Source organism: Vombatus ursinus, unplaced genomic scaffold (genome assembly GCF_900497805.2).
Source record: "Vombatus ursinus unplaced genomic scaffold, bare-nosed wombat genome assembly UNPS02014872.1, whole genome shotgun sequence".
Classification (NCBI taxonomy): Eukaryota; Metazoa; Chordata; class Mammalia; order Diprotodontia; family Vombatidae; genus Vombatus; species Vombatus ursinus.
In genome coordinates, this window is record NW_020954650.1 from 7,941,016 (window position 1) to 7,960,892 (window position 19,877).

The 19,877-nt window shown below is 34.9% G+C and overlaps 1 protein-coding gene across 2 annotated transcripts in view; it reads left to right on the top strand.

Moving 5' to 3' along the window:
* DHRSX (dehydrogenase/reductase X-linked) overlaps nucleotides 1-19,877 on the top strand; it is a 380,969-nt gene that overhangs the window by 247,951 nt on the left and 113,141 nt on the right. For both annotated transcript variants that reach the window (XM_027842409.1, XM_027842410.1), the window contains exon 4: nucleotides 4,406-4,507. In XM_027842409.1, the coding sequence (XP_027698210.1) occupies nucleotides 4,406-4,507 (102 nt within the window). The remainder of the gene's footprint in view (nucleotides 1-4,405; nucleotides 4,508-19,877) is intronic.

Sequence of the window (19,877 nt, forward strand, 5' to 3'; positions counted from 1 at the left end):
TGTTTTGATCTTCTTTGTCACCAAAGAAACATAATATAGTCTGACTCTTTTTGCGCTACTTGCTCATGATCCCAGTCAGTTATTTGAGTTTTAAACTCTTTGTTAAGGTAAGAGTCTGCTTCCAATGTGGAGAATGTACTGTCCCAAGCTTTGGGGGTTTGTACAGCTGTTTTCAGAGATACTTCTAGGGACCTGAAAATTTTCAGTTCTTCCAAGGTGCTATGGTAAGGGGAGAGGTGTTTCCTCTCCACCACCACAACAAGTTCCACTGCGCCAGCACTCCTCCTTGTCCCAGGACTGCCCCCTCAGAACTGTGACCCAGCTCCAAGCATGGACAAAGCAAGAGATTCCTGCCTCAGCACTGGCAAATAGATCCTTGCAATCCCCCTCTGATCAGCCACTCAATTGCCCCTCAGTCTGTGGGCCGGAAGCTCAGGAGGGAGCTGCTGCCCTGGGTGTGGCAGAGACCTAGATTCTTCTCTCACTGCAGTCACAGACTTTTCCCACTGACCTTCTAAGTTGTCTTTGGCGTCTGTGGGTTGAGAAGTCTGGAAACGGCCACAGCTGCCTACGATTCAGTCCTCTGAGGCCTGCTCCAGGTTCGCAGCGGCCTGTGCGCCCAACTCGAACTGCGCTCCTCTCCCTGCCCGGCACGATATACCTTTCTGATCAGCCATCCAGGTTGTCTTGGTCTGGAAATTTGTTTTACTCTGTTTTTTTGTGGGTTCTGCTGCTTTAGAATGTGTTTAGAGCCATTTTTATAGGTATTTGGAGGGGTTTGAGGGAGAGCTCAAGCAAGTCACTGCTTTCCCTCCACCATCTTGGCTCTGCCTCCTCCTCTTTATCTTTCAAACTAGCAGAAAGATATGCTACAGAAATATTTTATTAAATAATAAAGAACTCCTGTAATATTTTATACCCAAGTTTTAAAGATCAATAGAAGTTTCCAAAAAAATGGATCTCAGTCTCTCTTTTTCTTTCCATGTTTATTTTTTTTTTCTTGTCATTGTTAATAGTATGATTTCTATTTTAAATAAACTGTACTGAAGCTATACCATTATCCCAGGCAAAATGACAAAATTGTTGACCTAAATCCCCCAGATATAACATTAGTTCGTAAAATGAACATAATAAACATTAAAAGCACTTTTGTAATAGGTGTCACCATGCTGAATACTCATAATCTCCAAGCTACATGAAATGAAAAGCTTTCAGAATATAGAGACTTAACAGCAAAAAAAGAATGTAGGAACAAGATGAGGTTCATTTCTGTCATCCCTGTTGTTCTGTCTGCTCCTAGTTTTCCTAGAGATGTTTTCAGTAAGCCTATGGAAGACGAGTTTATAACTTCTATTCACTTACCATTTATTATCTTATCCTTCTATGAAATAGTCTTTTAAATATAAAAGAATAACAATAGCAAGGTAGAGGAAATGCTTTTATCTGAAGTAAAGAAAAATGAGAAGCCACTTCGTATATAATAACTCATAGGGCATTTTAAGGTTTGCTAAGTGCTTTCTTCACTACAGCCCTGTGAAACAGGTTGCGCAATTACTATTATTACTCCTCTTGTAAATGAAGAAAATAAGGTGATTGAAGAGGGAGTGCATCCTAAGGGCTGAGAAATATATAGAAGAGTGTGATTGGATGTTATGTTAAGGGATCAACAGTTCTTCTTCCTGCTTGGTTTAGAACATAAAGTTCATGAAGGAGAATAATATGAAAACAGGCTGTAAAGATAAGTTGGAACCAGTGGGTGAACTTAAATGTCAGTGTTGAGGAGTTTATAGTTTAAACTGGAAGCAAGAGAGAGTCTTTGAAGGTTTTCAAATAGGGAAGGATGAAATCCAAACTTAGTCTGTTAAGTCACTGCAGACAGTCACAAATTGGATACATGCTGACAGCCAAAGATTTGGATGTGTTTAAGTACTTACTGTACTTCATTGGTCTTGTAAGGGGTGAAAGCCCTTTCTGTTCCTTTACTTAGTACACACAGAGGACAAGAAAAAGAAAAAGGAGGGTGGGTGGGGGAAGGTACACACACATTTACAAATTCTGAACTCTCCACTTTGACTTTTGTGCCTTAAAAAATAAAAGTTCATTGTAGAGAAGGAAAATAGAAAAATGAGACCAAAAAGTAAGAAAATGGTGCCAAATGAAAATGTTTCAAATTAATTGCTGCACTTTCATCAACGTTGCTCTGGCAAAGTGCTTCACTTGCCATTCCAGGAAAAACAGCAATCATTTTTGAGGTTTGCAAAAAAAACAAACAAACAACCTGCAAACCATTTTCTAATAGGAAACCTGTAATTATTGTAAAACAAAAATGAAAAGGGCCATTGGTGCCATCATCTTACCAAAGGGATTTGCTTTTTGGCCCTATCAGTAATATAGCCTATCCTTGGACATCTTTTGGTATAAGACAGGCAAATGATGGTGAGAAAATATATTTATTTTTGTCTCAACTACTAGTATTTATTTATAATCATTGGGCTCTTCAGATTGTTGCTTTCTTCCTCCTCCATATTTTATGACAAACATCCATTTCCCTTTGATGACTAAAATGCTATTTCTGTCTTAATGGCAGCCAGTACTCATTGAAATGAAGAGTGAATACATAACACAAAGGAATGGAAAAGAAAAAAAATTTTTAAATGTAAATGATATCTATATAAATATACACATGAATAATAGAACTGTAGTAAAGTAGTGATTTTCAGTGAAAGTGTTACTTTTGTTTCAAAAATATAATACTTTTTAGATTTAATAAATAGTAGTTGGACCTTTCATTTAAACTTTTTTGACTTTTTGTGTTACTGTTGTTTGCCAGGTCTTTTTAGAAAAAAAAAATTGTAAGAACTGGAATTTTTTTCACTTATAAAATAAATAGCCTTAATTGGATTCTGTGTATTTCATTGAATATAAAATTATGCTGAAATGATTATCTGTATTGTTTCATACTTTTAAAAAAGATAAATGATTATTTAACTCAATAGCATAATAGAATGCTTAATGGAAACACACTTTAAGTAGCACACAGGAGACCCCTCACATGTGGACATCCCAGAAACCTCTGCCAGGTTGGCAATATTCTGAGGAATAGTAACATAATTCCCAAAACCATACCTCTGTGTGTGACCCAGAGGATATATTAATCCAGAACGAAAGCCATTTAAAAACAATGTGGTCTATAAAACAAACAAACAAACAAACAAACAAAACAAAAAAAAACAACAAGAAGAAAAGATCTCTCGGTGCTTACATAGATACACTCTCTAACAAGTTAACACATTAGCAGTGGGAAAGGGTACACATTCAGAAAATATATGTGATATGGAAATCTATATGAAATTTATACTTGTTACTATATATATAGAATTTGTGTTTGTGTGTGGACTCTTGTGGCCATAGCATCTTACGCTTCTATTGCTACTGATATCCTTTGTTGCTGATCTTCATACTACTACTTCGGGGTGACACATTTCCTATCTCCTTGAGGGAACCTTATCTCTCTTAGGAAACTCTATTGATCCAATAGGCTTGTGTGATTATAAATCTAGAGCTCCCATCTGCTAAGATTCACTAACTAGAAAGCTTTTTTTCCCTGACAAAGCACAGGCTTATAGCTCTTTAGTTCATAGTTGAAGGTCAGTAAAAAGAAGCAAAACTTTCTCTTGCTCAAGCCTAATCCTAAAATTATATTCCTTTGACAGCCTGTGACTGGTAATGATTCAAAATCCATGGTCCCAGACCACTACTGAGAATTAGAAAATTACCTGTAACTTTCATTTAACCCAGATGGTGCTTTAGTGCCCTTCCCTTAAATAAACAAACAATATTTTTGGAGCTTGGCCGAAATAACCCACTGGACTTGTGAAGAAGCTAATGGGTATCCCCTCAATTTTAAATTTTGCCAGCATGAAAAAGGCTGTTACAAATATTTTTGCACACATAGGTCCTTTTCCCTTTTTTATGTTCCTTTGGGATACAGACCTAGTGGCAGTGTTGCTGGATGAAAGGTATTTCAGAGTTGGGTTACATTTTGGGCACTTCCTAAATCCTGTTTGGTTGGCATGCAAATGAAGTTCAACAAGAACAAAAGCTAAATAAGAAACCAAGGCCGAACTAAGCCTTCCAATATCTGGGTCCACATTGCTGCTTTTATTATGTGTATCAGTTAAAAAAAAAAAAAGGAAAGAGAGTGAAAGAAAGGAAAGAAAGAAAGAAAAAGAAATAAAACAAGAAAATAACCCTACCTTTCCCTGGTACTCTGCCCAGCATAAAACCTTGCCATCTCTTTATACTGAAATATGACAGGCTAAATTGAGTCAAAGTGATTTTTAACCTTTGTTTGTGGCCCAAAGTGTCTTCTGAAGATAATTAGCTGCTTTCTGTGTCTTTCCAGTGGAATTTTTATTCTGTGACCTGGCTTCCATGAAGTCCATTCGACAGTTTGTTGAGGAATTCAAGAAAAAGAATTATCCTCTTCATGTGCTAATCAACAATGGTGAGTTTTGCTCAAATCTCTACTCTATAGATGAAACTGCTGACATAAATGTTACTGTGAAAGCAAAAGATAGGATAAATCCTTCAGGAAAAAGTAGCCTGTCACTTAAAACTAAAAGGTTTTTAGTTTTATTTTAAAATTTAATATATTACCTTATTTATTTTAAAACTAAGTGGGACATTACTGAATTAATTCATTTTTAATATTTTATATTGAAAAACTGACAGATGTTTTGCCCTTTTTTTACAAAAATATTTCTGCTTGACCACTGTTAACGAGCAGATCCAGTCAAACTATCTTACTACTTGTAATGGCATTCAAAAAAGAAAAAATGTCACACTTGAGTCAATCACTTAGGAAATAGATAGCCCCTTCATTATTGGCCCTCTGTAGTCATGGCTGGTCATGGTATTGATCAGTATTCTTAAGTTTTTTTATGTTGTTTTTCTTTAGAATGGTGTTATGTAAATTGTCTATTGCATTAATTCCTACAAGTGTTCCCAAATTTGTTTGAAACTATCTTTTCTTTTTTTCTTTTCTTTTTTATTAATAGTATTTTATTTTTCCCCGCTTATATGTCAAGAAAATTTTTACCATTCATTTTTATAAGATTTTGAATTCCAAATTTTTCTCTCTCCCTGCCTCCCTTCCCCTCTTCTGAAATGGTAGGCAATTTGATGTAGTTTATACGTGTGCTGTCTATCATGTAAAAATATTTCCATAGCAGTCACAGTTGGGAAAGAAGAAACCAGTCAAAAGGAAAAAAATAATACAAGAAAGAATAAAGTAAGTGAAAAAAAATATGCTTCAACCTACATTCAGAGACCATCAGTTCTTTATCTAGATATGGATAACCTTTTTCTTTCACAGTCCTTTGTATTTGTCTTGGATCATTGTGTGCTAAGAGCTGAGTCATTCATAGATCTTCACACAGTGTTGCTGATATTGTGTACAATATTTTCCTGGTTCTGCTCATTTCACTTTGCAAGTCTTTTCATACAGTTCTTTATAGGTTTTTTATGAAATCTGTCTGTTTATCATTTCTTATTGCACAATAGTATTCCATTACATCCATAAATCACAGCTTATTCAGCCATTTCACAAATGATGGGTACCCCCTCAATTTTAAATTTTGCCACCACGAAAAAGGCTGTTATAAATATTTTTGCACATGTAGGTCCTTTTTGGATACAGACCTAGTAGTAGTGTTGCTGGATGAAAGGTATTTTAGAGTTGGGTTGCATTTTGGGCATGGTTCCAAATTGCTCTCCAAAATGGTTGGATCAGTTCATAACATCACCAACAGTGCATTAGTGTCAAAATTTTCCCACATCTTCTCCAGTATTTATCATTTTCCTTTTTTGTCATGTTAGTCAAAATGAACGGTGTGAGGTGGTATCTCTGAGTTGTTTTAATTTGCATTTCTCTAATTAAAACTGATTTAGAGTACATCTTCATTTGCCTATAGATGTCTTTGATTTCTTCATCTGAAAACTGCCTGTTCATATCCTTTGATTATTTATCAATTGGGGAATGGTTTGTATATTTATAAATTTGACTCAGTTCCATATATATTTGAAAAATGAGGCCTTTATCGGAGACATTTGATGTAAAGATTGCTCCCCAGATTTCTGCTTTCCTTCTAATCTTGGTTACATTGGTTTTGTTTGTACAAAAGCTTTTTAATTTAATATAATCAAATTTATCTTTACATTTTGTAATGTTCTCTATCTCTTGTTTCGTCATAAATTCTTCCTCTCCCCGTAGATCTGACAGGTAGACTATTCCTTGCTCTTCTAATTTGTTTATGGTGTCAACCTTTATGTCTGTATTGTGTACCATTTTGACCTAGTCTTGGTACATGGTGTGAGATGTTGGTTTATACCTAGTTTACATTCTATTGTTTTCCAGTTTTCCCAATAGTTTTTGTCAAATAGTGAGTTCTTATCCCAAAAGCCAGGGTCTTTGGGTTTTCAAACACTAGGTTGCTGTGGTCTTGCATACTTAATTATTCTACTGATTCACCACTCTATTTCTTAGCCAGTACCAGATAGTTTTGATGATTACTGCTTTATAGTATAGTTTGAGATCAGGTATTACTAGGCCACCCTCCTTTTTTTTTTTTTTATTAATTCCCTTGGTATTCTTGACATTTTGTTCTTCCAGATGAATTTTGTTTTTATTTTTTCTATCAAATAACTTTTTGGTAGTTTGATTGGTATGGCACTCAATAACTAAATTAGTGTAGGCAACATTGTCATTTTTATTATATTGGCTCAGCCTACCCATGAGTAATTGATATTTTTTCCAGTTGTTTAGATCTGATTTTATTTGTGTGAACAGTCTTTTGTAATTGTGTTCATATAATTCCTGGGGTCATCTTGGTAGGTAGACTCCCAAGTATTTTATATTGTCTACAGTTATTTTAAATGGAATTTCTATTTCTATCTCTTGCTGCTGAACTTTATTGGTCAAATAAAGAAATGCTGATGATTTATATGGGTTTATCTTATATCCTGCTACTTTGCTAAAGTTGTTGATTATTTCAAGTAATTTTTTAGTTGATGCTCTAGGGTACTCTAAGTATAAATTCTATAAGTATAATATTCCTCATTGCCTATTTTAATTCCTTCAATTTATTTTTCTTCTCTTATTGCTATAGCTAACATTTCTGGTACTATATTGAATAATAGTGGTGATAAGGTGCATCCTTGCTTCACCCCTGATCTTATTGGGAAGTCTTCTAGCTTATCTCCATTACAGATAATGCCTGCTGATGGATTGAGATAGATACTGCTCATCATTTTAAGGAATTCTCCCTTTATTTCTATACTCTCTAATGTTTTTATTAGGAAAAGGTGCTGTATTTTGTCAAGTTTTTTCAGCATCTGTTGAGATAATCATGTGATTTCTGCTAGTTTTGTTATTGATATGGTCAATTATGTTGATAGTTTTCCTAATATTGAACCAACCCTGCATTCCTGGTATAAATCCTACCTGGTCGTAGTGTATAATCCTTGTGATACAACGCTGTAATCACCTTGCTAGTATTTTGTTCAAAATTTCTGCATCAATATTCATTAGGGAAATTGGTCTATGATTTTCTTTCTCTGTTTTGACTCTTCCTGGTTTGGGTATCAGCACCATATTGTGTCATAAAAGGAGTTTGATCTTCACCTATTTTTCCAAATAGCTTATATAGTATTGGAATTAATTGCTATTTAAATGTTTGGTAGGATTTACTCATGAACTCATCTGACCCTGAATATTATTTCCTAGGGAGTTCGTTAATGGCTTGTTCAATTTCTTTTTCTAAGATGGGATTATTTAGGCATTATATTTCCTGATCTGTGAATCTAGGTAATTTATATTTTCGTAAGTATTCATTGATTTCACTAACATTGTTAGATTTATTAGCATATAGTTGGGCAACATATTTCCTAACAATTGCTTTACTTTCTTTTTTATTGGTGGTGATTTCACCCTTTTCATTTTTGATAGTGAATATTTGGTTTTCTTCCCTCTTTTTTTAATCAAATTAACCAATGGCTTATCTATCTTAATTGTTTTTTTTTCCCATAAAACCAGATCCTAGATTTATTTATTAGCTCAATAGTTGTATGTTTGTTTTTTAACTTTCAATCTTAAATTAATCTCACCTTTGATTTTCAAGATTGCCAATTTGGTGCCCAGTTGGAGATTTTTAATTTGTTCTTTTTCTAGTCTTTTTAGTTCCATGCCCAATTCACTGATCTGTTCTTTTTCCATTTTTTTGATGCAAGAATTTAGAGAAATAAATTTTCTCCTAAGTACTGCTTTGGCTGCATCCCATAAATTTTGGTATGTTATCTCATTGTTGTCATCATTTTTAATGAAATTATTGTTTCTATGATTTGTTCTTTGACCCTCTTATTCTTTAGGATAAGATTATTTAGTTTCGAATTAACTTTTAATCTAGAGTTCTACTGCCCTTTGGAGAATGTAATTTTTATTGCATTATGATCTGAAAAGAGTACATTTAATTTTTTCTGCTTTTTACATTTGATTCCCCTCTACTGTAATAGGTCTTTTGTGCCTCTTCATGTGAAATAATTTACCCCATTTTCCTCTTCTTTGCTTCTGCACTTATTGTACTCCTCTTTCTCATCACTTAACTTTTTTGTCATTCCCTCAAATTCACCTTATGCCTTACCCTCTATTTATATTCCTTCTAGCTATACTATTTTTAAGAATTTAGAATTAATTAATTAAGAATTAAGAATGATACAATTTTTAAGAATTATACATATCATCTTCCCATGGGCAGGATGTAAATAGGGATGTAGGGATGTAGATAGTTTAGCTCTATTGAATCCCTCATGTTTTCTTTTCCCTTTTTACCTCTTTATGCTTCTCTTGGATCTTGATACTGGAGGTCAATTTTTTGGTTTAATTCTGGTCTTCTCCTTAGGAAAGTTTGAAATCCTTCTATTTCATTGAATGACCGTTTTTTCCTTGATGTATTATGCTTCATTCTGCCAGGTAAGCGATTCTTGGTTATAGTCCTAGCTCCTTTGACCTGTTCCATCACCTCTGATCCTTTAATGTTGCAGCTGCATGATTGTGATTCTCCAATATGTGAATTGTTTCTTTCTGGCCACTTGTATTATATTTTCTTTGACCTGAGAGTTCTGAAATTTGGATATAATGTTCCTTGGAATTTTTATTTTGGGATTTCTTTCCTGAGGTGATTGGTGGACACTTTTTGGGGGGGGGGGCAATTGAGGTTAAGTGACTTGTCCAGGGTCACACAGCTAGTAAGTGTCAAGTATTTGGTCTGAAGCCAAATTTGAACTCAGGTCCTCCTGACTTCAGGGCTGGTGCTCTATCCACTGAGCCACCTAGCTGCCCCTGGTGGACACTTTCAATGCCTACTTTGCCCTCTGGTTCTATGACATTGGGGCAGTTTTCCTTCATAATTTCTTGAAAGATACTGCCCATTTTCTCTCCTGAATCTACTTTCCAGGTTAGTTGTTTTTCCCATCAGGTATTTTATATTTTGTTTCACATTTTCATTCTTTTGAATGTGTTTGATTGATTCTTGATATCTCATAAAGTCATTAGCTTCCACTTGCCCAATTCTAACTTTTAAGGTGTTGTTTTCTTCAGTTAGCTTTTGTGCTTTCTTTTCCATTTGGCCAATTATACCTTCAAGGAGTTGTTTTCTTTAGTGGATTTTTGTATCTCCTTTTCCATTTGGCCAGTTCTACTTTTTAAGCAGTTTTCCATGCTGTTGACTCTTTTTTCATAATTCTCTTGCATTTTTTCCCAATTTTTCTTCTACCTCTCTTATATGATTTTTAAGCTCCTTTTTGAGCTCTTCCATGAGTTCTTTCTGAGTTTGAAACCGCTTCCTGTTTTTCTTCAGGGTTTTGCCCATAAGTGTTTTGACATCGTCATCTTCTTCTGAGTTTGTGTGTTGGTCTGACTGGTCACCATGATAACTTTCTATACAGATTCTTTTAATGTTATTTTTTGCTCAACTGTTTTTTTTTTTTTTCCTTTTAACTTTCTTTTAAATTTGAACTTTGTTCCTGGGGTAGAGAGGGCATTGTCTTTGTCTTCTCGTGCCAGTGGCTGCAGGCCCTTGTCTGTTTATGTGGTGCTGCACTGATGTTGTCCTGAGGCCCACAGGGGACCTTTGTGTCTAGTGCTGTGCTGAAGGGATATGTGTGGAGTAGCTAGTGCTGCTGGAGCCTTTAGGGGTCTAGCAGCTTACCTGGTGCTGAGCTGAATTCCTAACGGTCGTGTCTAGCAAGTGTGAAGGCCCAGTGGGATGTTTCTGTGTTTGTCCCATGCTGCAGTGTAGCACGTGGAGGTCTGGCCCTGGAGAATGTCTGTTTGCCTAAGCCTACACTGAAGCATGTGGTGGTTCTCAGTGTTGGGGTCTGCTGGTTCCCCTAGCTATACTAAGGCACATGGGGGATCCTGGTGTTGGCGTTTGCCTCCTCCACCACACCCGGTCTCAGGATTTCCTCCAGGTTTACTAAGGTGGGGCTTGCTGCTGGCTTGCTGGGAATCTTCCTGCCCTTTTTACCTGAATGAGATGGACCTTAATTGCTGATCTTTCAAGTTTCTTGGGCTCAAAGATTGTTTCACCCTATCTTTTTGCTGGTTCTGCTGTTCCAGGATTTGTTTTGGGGTACTCTTTTATGGTAGTTTGGAGGTGAATATAGGGAGAGTTATAGCAATTTATTGCCTATTCCATCTTAGCTCCCAGAAGTCAATCTGGATGAAACTGACTTTTCTTAGTCACTTATCTTTTCTTAGACATTTCTTATGATGAAAAAAATATCCTATATTACCATATATGGTAATTTATTTAGTTATTACCCAATTGTTGGACACCACTTAGGTTTCATGTTTTTTGCTATAACAAAAAGAGCAGATGCCTATATCTGTCTTTTATACCTATAATTACTATGTCATCCATATCTATGTTTTTATCTATTTAGACTTATATATGTGTCCTTTTCCTTTGCTCTCTTAGTATAGGCTGGTAGCGATATTGTTAGGTCAAAAGATGTGCCGAGTTTAGTGACTTTCTGGTATTAGATTAAATTACATTCTGAAATGTCTGGTGCAATTAACAGTTCTACTAACAGACCATGAGTATGCCTGTTTCCCCAAATCCTCACCACCAATTGCTAATGTATTTTTTTTGTCACCTATGTCAATCTGTTGGATGTGGGATGGAAACTCACAGTTGCTTTAATGTCAGTTTATCTAATTATTGTCATTTTCGAGCAGTTTTTTGTATAGTTGTTGATGGATTGGATTTCTTCCCTTGGATACTGTATATGTTTCCCTAAATTATAGATATTATAACTATAACTGTTCATGAAATATTCATTTATAAGGAATTTGTGCATAGTAGGTGATTAATAAATATTTGTTGAATGAATAAGCATTTAAAAATATAATGAGCAACTCTGATGGTGTCACTTTCTACCTGAAAACATTTATCATTTGCTCCAGGGCACCCACTCCTGTGTCAAGGGCAGCTGTCAAATGAGTGTATTGTTTAATGGACTGTGAGGTACCTTCTTGCTCCAAATCAAATGTTCTTACTTTTTTTTTTGTCATATACTCATTTGGCAGTCACAGTGAAGCCTTATAGACCCCTTCCCAGAATAATGTTTCAAAATGTATAAAATAAAATCTATAGGAGTGCAAAAAGAAAATAATTACATTGAAATACAGTTATAAAAATATTTTTAAAAACAGCTTAAGAATGCTTGCTCTTAATCTATAACCCCAGATCCTAATAATCAGCCCCAATCCACCTCTTATCTTATCTGTGTCTACTGTAACTCATAGATCCCTATGTTCCCCTTTAACCAGACTACTTCATATTTTCCAAACCACCCTCGTACTTTCCTACCTTTGTGTTTTTTTTTCTTTTTCATCTACTGTTCTCTGTGACTGGAACACTTATCTTCCTTTCCCCCATCTTTGCCTGTTGAAGTACTACCTATTCTTCAGTAACAAGTTCAAATACCACAATACTTTATTCATTCATATGTGTGTGTGTGTGTGTATGTGTGTGTGTGTGTGTATACATATTTGTATATGTATATATATAACACACACATATACATATACACATATATATCTTCTTGTGCTTATATTGTTTCATATTATAATTACTTATATTCTGTTTCATATTATGATTACGTGTATATTTATACATTTTGTCTTCTCTAATAGTAAATATCTCTGGGCTAGGGACCAGGATCTCGGTCATTCTTGTATACCATCCATGCACACAGCATGATGCCTTGCACAGAGTGGATATTCAACGAACATTTGTTCATCTAAAATGAATTAAAAGCCTTTCAAAAGCTTCAATTAAATAGATGGCATCTGTGCTCTGGGAAGATTTCTCAGAAGTGCATGAATAATCATGTAGAGAACGCTAAATGTTCCTTCTGAATAATTAGCCCAACTCCTGACAATCACATGTTGCATCAAAAAATTGATGCTTTCTGACCTGCTTGGCTTCAACACAATATCTGTTACTGTGATGATATTATGCATGTCACAGAAAGTTTGAACTCTGCTTAAAGTAGAAAATGGAAAAATGACAGCGATTCCTTTAGAGTGACTTAAAAAACTAACAAAAGATTAACAGCTTTATTTTGATACTAGAGTGTTTTAAATTTTCCTTTGAATAAATTCATAAAACTCAAGTGACAGAAGCCTTTTATTTTAATATCTATCAAATAGTAGCATGCTGTCAGTAAGCTCTCTCTCTCTCTCTCTCTCTTTCTCTCTCTCTCTTTCTCTTTCTCTTTCTGTCTCTCTTTCTGTGCAATACTTAGGTAGTCTGCACCATAGTCAACAGTTGTTCAAAGTACATGGTTTAAAATCCAGTTGGCAATTTGATCATTGAAGTAGTCAGAAGTCTTTACAATCCAGATATAGGATAATTATCCCTGAAAAACTTGAAAATTGAGTTTCATCATACTGATGTTATATGATTATGGGAAAGCTGGAGATTTTAGAATTTCTCATATCTCATAATAATATATATTCTGCTATATTGTCTACACTGCTTTAAAATTTAAGTATTTCAAACTTGCCATTTACTTGTCTTATATTTGCTTTGCAATACACCACCTGTTTCTGATAACTCTGATGGTCTTTAGGGACTAGATCTATTTTTCAAAATTTATTTAATGATGACTCTCACATAGATTAAATAAATTGATAACCTGTAAATTTAGCTCTCTCTTTAATAGTGTATTGAATAATCAGTTAATTTCTGTAACATTAAAATAAAACATAGCTTTTTTTATCTTGTCAGAGTACCAATAGCTTAGCATATTGTATATGCCTAGTAGTTATCTACTGATTATATAATTTCATTACAGGGATTAAATATTTCAGTTGCTTCACACTAATTTCCAGGATACTGTGTCCCCAGTCCACCAAAGAATGACATATTTTTTTCCATCATCTGGTATAGTGAAATTTTTTTTTTGTTTTTTAAATAAAATTAATTGACTAATACCTTAAGTATCTGAGATTTCTTTTGTTGCCTTCTCTGCTTTCCTAAGCTATTCCTTGATAACCATTATATCCAAACATGGTCTTTAATCATGGACTTTAATTTTTTTTTTAAAAAGTTTAGATCAACTAGTTTAGATTAATCATTTTCATCCTTCTGAATGAGTTAATTATAGAAGAAAGTGGGTTTTTTTTTATTGGTGTGGTTTTATTTGTTTGTTTTGTTTTGGTGAGGCAATTGGGGTTAAATGACTTGCCCAGGTCACAGAGCTAGTAAGTGTCAAGTGTCTGAGGCCAGATTTGAACTCAGGTCCCCCTGACTCCAGGACCAGTGCGCTATCCACTGTGCCACCTAGCTGGCTTTCTTTTCTTGATAAGTAACTGCCTCCATCATTCCAGATGATACATTTATATAGTAATCAACTATGCCTTTGACTAATAATTTTTTTCAGTTTCTCACCAAATTTTAACTGATAGTGAAGAATGCTGATTCTTAGCCCTCAGGCATCTTTTAAAATCTATGATGCGGGAACAGTGTGATACCAAAATTTCCCAAAACTGTGCTGCTGTTTGATGTCTTAGATAGGGATAGATATAAGGATTAGATATATAATTTCTTTGGTATAGGAACTCCTGCATGAACAAACTCCCTTCCCCAATGCAGGTTGTCACTTTTTTTTAAATAAACTATAGAATCAGAGATTTGCTAAGAGCACTGAGAATTAAGTAATTTGTCTGGGGTGACATAGCCAGTATGAGTTAGAGGAGCAGAGCTTAAACTCAGGTCTTCCTGCCTCCAAGGCTAGCTCACTGTCTTCTGTGCCACATTACGGACTGCGAAGTGCTTGAGAGAAAAGACTCTAATTTGCCTTACTTTCTATCCCCAGCACTTAGCACACACTGTGTCTGGCACATAATAGGTGCTTTATAAGTGCTGTCTGACTAACTGATGCTGCCTCTCACATAGTAGATACGTATTGGAATAAAAGGCTAATGTCCTAATGACCTCTTGCAGATACCACTTAAATAATATAGCATACATGTACAAAGATGTGCATACATACATAAAAGTGTTGATGTGTCCTATTGTTAGCTAATCTGCTATGACTTTGCTATAAAAAATTATTTACAAAGTCCATTTTTCAATAAGTCATTGCTTTGTCCAGCAGCATTTTAATCTTAGCTAGAGTGTCTGTTCTGACCTTTTCTGATTAAAATAATGATAGCTGGCAAGGCCAGAATAGTAAGTAACTTAAAGCAATATATTAGCCTAAATGAACTGATTTGTTTAGATGCAACTAGTGATATACCATAGCTTTGTGTGTCAGCAGATTGGGGGTAGAGGGGGTGGAGAAAAGGAGAGGAAGAGGGAAGAAGGAAGCATTGATTTGAAGATGATCATGAATTTGGAATTTGATTTTTAGTTGCTATAGAATTTAACTATGTGTTATTTTCACTATAAAGGGGATTTACTGTGTTTGGTTTTTATAAAGTACTGTTGCTTGTATAAAGTAATCTTCTATAGGATTCCTTTATAACACTTAAAAGGTTATCTTAGCAGTAACTTTTTAATTTAAAATGACATTTTATTTGAGAAAATAGCTCTGTAGTAGAGATAGTGAAAAGGTCTGATCTTTTTATTGATATTTTCAATGAAATGAGAAAAAATACTTCATTTATGTACAGAAGAAAAGCAATTCTCTGTATAAACAAAGAAGCATACCAGATTCTTCTTTTCTAAAAGAGTTCTACCTATTTGGCCATTACTTGAACCTTTGATACCCCTGAAGGTTTAGAAAAGTATTGGTTTTGTATTTGGAATTGAAGCATGTGTATCTTTCTATTTAGAGTATTATTAGTGCACTGTTTTGCTGATATTATATCTGTTACCCTGACCTGTGGAATTATTAATTTGCCATTTGTTCTCTTAGAGAAATTATATAATTTATCCTTTCTTTTGTAGGCCTTGTAACAAGAAGTTTTTTATTCTTGGTGCTTTTTTGTAAACCAGCATTCTGATTAATTACCATTTGGCTTTGGTTAATGATTAATAACATTGATGACTCTTAAGTTTTTATGCCACTGAAAATAAAAGTGGTCATTAATATGCCGTAAGCAGGTACAGTACTGTGAATAATTTGTTAGCTCTACTATGGAGGGAGCAGGAGGGTTCTAAGATACCTTTTAGATACTTCTGATCTGATTTCCCTCTCAACTTGAGTTTTAACTAGTCTGTGAAAGTATGAGGTCAGATAAAAAATAAGTGTGGAGTAGGGGAAAAAAAATCTGCCTAAGTCACTGTGGGCAGCAACGTTGAATCAACATCTCATTATAATGATAAACAGCTCCAATTAAATCAACGTGGCTCAGGTCCACCTGAAACTAATCTAGCTGCTTTTGAACACCTGTTCTCCATTCTTATTACTATTTTTCCCGCAATAAGTTAGACATATCCCACTGCCTTTTCTATTCCCTGGGCCATCTCTGTGTATCCTACCTCATAGACAGTATTAACTTTCCGTCTATCTTGTTTTATCACTGTTTTTTTCCAATCTAGTAATCTTAGATACCCTGTATATAAACCTTCATAGTGTTTTTTTTTTTTTTTGGATCTTAAGGATGTCATTTGACAAGACGCAGTCATTTGCAATAAAGCAAATGTGTGGATTGTCACCATTGACCATAATTCTGGTTTTCTAGTTGTGTATGTAAGAGCTATCCTTTATAAATATGGAGAAGTCTTCTGACTTACAGTGATGGAATGAGTGCCTAAACTGATGAAATTGTGAATCTTTGAGGTCCTGAAGTAATTAAGTAATTGAGGCTGTCTGTCATGTGAAAAGCCATTGAATAGGTCATGTGACAAGAATGATGGCCAATTGGAGCATTACCTAACCATCAGGATTGATCTGAGGGCACTACAAATTGGTGACAGAGATCCTGAAAATCTAATGAGATGAATCTTGTCCAGTTATTTGGACAAAAATTAAAAGCATGAAAATGTGAAAACAACAATTTTGTTGTTCAGTGTATCTTGCACTCTAACAAGGAAAATAGAATATTAATTAGTTTGTCACAAATAAATGTTTTTAAATTGACTTACGCACGCGCCGCGCGCACACACATACACACACACACACACACACACACCTTTTAAAGAAAATATTCTCTAGTTTCCAATTTCCATTTCCAGCATTGTCTTCTTAACATTTCATTTTGGTTTTGGAAAATGATTAATAACATTGGTGGTTGTGGGGTTTCATGGTCAATATTGTAAGTACTGTGCCTAGTGTGTTGGCCCTCTGGCAACCTTGCTATTTTTAGGGAGGAGTGATTAAGACAGTGTTTAGATATGTCTAAACTGAGTTCCCTCACAATCAGAAGTTTGAGTAATCAGTGGCATGGATTAAAGTAGGGAGTGGGATAGAAATGGGGAATATTAAATGGGGAATATTAAAGTAAGGAGTGGGATATTAAATGGGGAATGGGAAAAACAATGCTCTCTGGCCAGTAACAACAGATGATTCGTTAATCCTGCTATTGAGAGCTCACCTGCCTTATGCCTCTTTCTTCTTTAAAAATATACTCTTGCACTTAGAGCCACCTAGGAATGCTTTTTGAGAAATCTTGGTTCTGAGCTTCCTTTAATTATCATTCCCCAGTGTTTATTATTCACCAGTTACGAAGGTTGACTGAAATGACAGTGATTTTTTTTCCATCTTTATATTCTCAGAAATTAAAAAAAAATGTAGCAAAGTACTTTTGTAAACTTCAAAGTACTCTATAAGTATAGCTAAATTTTTCTCTAAGAACATTTCTTTACAAGTAAAATAAAAACAATATGTTGAATATATACAGATAGTTTGAGGATTTATAATCCTGTTCAAAGGACAAGGCAGTGAAGGAGATAGAGTATTATGTTTGGAGTCCTGAAGATCTAATTTCAATGCTGGCCTCAGTTCCTTACTATTTGTATGATCCTGGGCAAGTCACTTAACCTCTATCTGTCTCAGTTTCCTCAACTGTAAAATGGGGTAATAATAGCACTGACTTCTCAGGGTTGCTGTGAGGAACAAATGAGATAAATTTTGTAAAAATGCTTAGCACAGTGCTTGCTACATAGTAGGTGTTTAATAAATGCTTCTTCCAACCATCCAAAAGAATAATTTTTTGTTAAAGAATTTGAGTTTTGTTTATTCAATAAACATTTATTAACAGCTATTTCATAAAATACACTCTATTAGGTATTGGATGATACAAAGATAAAAAAGACATTGCCCCACCTTCACTTCCAATCCAGTTGAATCAATCAATAGTTAGTCAGTCAATAAAATTTGTTAGCAATCTGCTATGCAGGCAGTCTGTTAAGCACTGGGGATGCAAAGGTAAAAGGCAATCATTCTCAAGGAGCTCAGGGTGTAATGGGAAAGACAACATATAAACAACTATTTATAAATAAGCTATCCTTAGGATTAATTGGGGATAATCAATAAAGGAAGAAAAAACTTTAGGTACTTTTTTTTCCTTCTAGATCTTCCTACAAGTGCTGCTAATGCAGAATTTTTCCTTGCATGATTTGGTATATACTCAGAAAAGTTTATGATACGTGACGTTATGCATTGAGTTGGTTTTCAAATAAGGAAGGCAGGTTGAAATCTAGCCTTAGCTGCATTTCCTGCAGCATCCTACAAAATTAATTTAGCCAGTCTGAGATTAAGTTTCTTCATCTGTAAAATGAAGATAGTAATATAGTACCTACCTCGTAGTGTTGTGCAAGAATCCAATAAGAATCAAATTTATGGAAAATAAATGCTTTGCAAACCTGCAAGTACTGTGCGGTTTCCAGCTTCTTAGATTTTTATTTTCCTGTGAGACACACTGTTCTTGGCAAATACCTATTTAAACAAGATCATTGTAATTAATAAAAAGCCAGAAAAAAATTACATTCAGAGCAACACTATCAAGATAGGCAATGAGGACACACCTTAATGTTGCATCTCTGATCATTGGCTCCTGATTCACTGCCTGAGGAATTTTAAAGATTTTTACTTCTCATCAAGCTTTCTAAAGTAACTGTGCTTGAATAGTACTATATTTCTCAATATCCTTTGATCATCAAAAGAGTAAAAATTGTAGTGGAATGACCGAATTCATCATGGAATTTGACACAAGCTGGGGCCCTTCTGAACTACAGTCAAGGTGGTAGAATTATGTAAAATAAGGTAGAGAGCTCATTTATAAATCCCTCAGCATGAATTCACCTGGAACAGGAAGCTCTACTTTTCTACCTCAGATAATAGACACTGGAGATAGATATTTCCAACATGAAATATTTTAGCATTTACTAGATTGATGTGGAAGAAATGTTCAGTGCCCCTACATGAGAATTCTACACAGAATAGAAAGGGAAAGTGTCAAAAACATCTTATCTGACATGTATTCTCTAGCATGCTCTTGAATGTGGTTTCATTACTGATTGATATTTGTCCAATTACTGATTTCCTCCTTCCTCCATATCAGCCCATTCGCAGGCCTTTAGTAGAAGAACCATCCTTCACTGGTACACGCGCGCACACACACACACACACACACACACACACACACAGAAAAGAAAGAAAAACCACAAGACTTGAAGAGTTGAAAAACAGCCACTTAAATCTGTCATGATGAGGAAACCAAGGTTTGAAGGGGTGAAGTGATTTTCCCAAGGTTCCTTGAAGAAAAAGCGGGGCAGCGGGGAAATAACAGATTCTGAATTTGAACCCATGTCCTTTCCAACTTTTTCTACTGTACTTGTGTTGTATCTAGAGGGCAGTCAGAAAGAGGAGTCCATCACATTTAATAAACAAACATTTACTAAGCATTTCTGAGATGTAATACACTCTAATTGCAACTGAGGAAACTGAAAATTAAATAATGCATTATCCCTGTCCTTATGGAGCTGTCAGTCTAATCAAGTATTTATGGCACATAAATACCCAGAATGGTCATATAAACATAATGCATGGTTTCTAAGGGAAGAAAGGTCATTGCTGATAGGGGATAATCAAGAATGACTCCATAGAACAGATGGAAACTGAATTAGGCTTTAAACACCTACAATCCCATGAACGGGCCATGAACATTACATAAATGTTGGCTGTCATTCTCTACATTCTCTATTTGTTCTCCCTCATTTAAAAATTATATCGAGAATATTTGTTACATTCATTTCTTACCATTTTTTCTTTCCTAGGCTTTATTTTCTGTCTCACTACAAACCTCCCATGTTGCATTTTGTTGAATGTTTGGTGTTATCTCCAGTGCTTCATTTTTATTC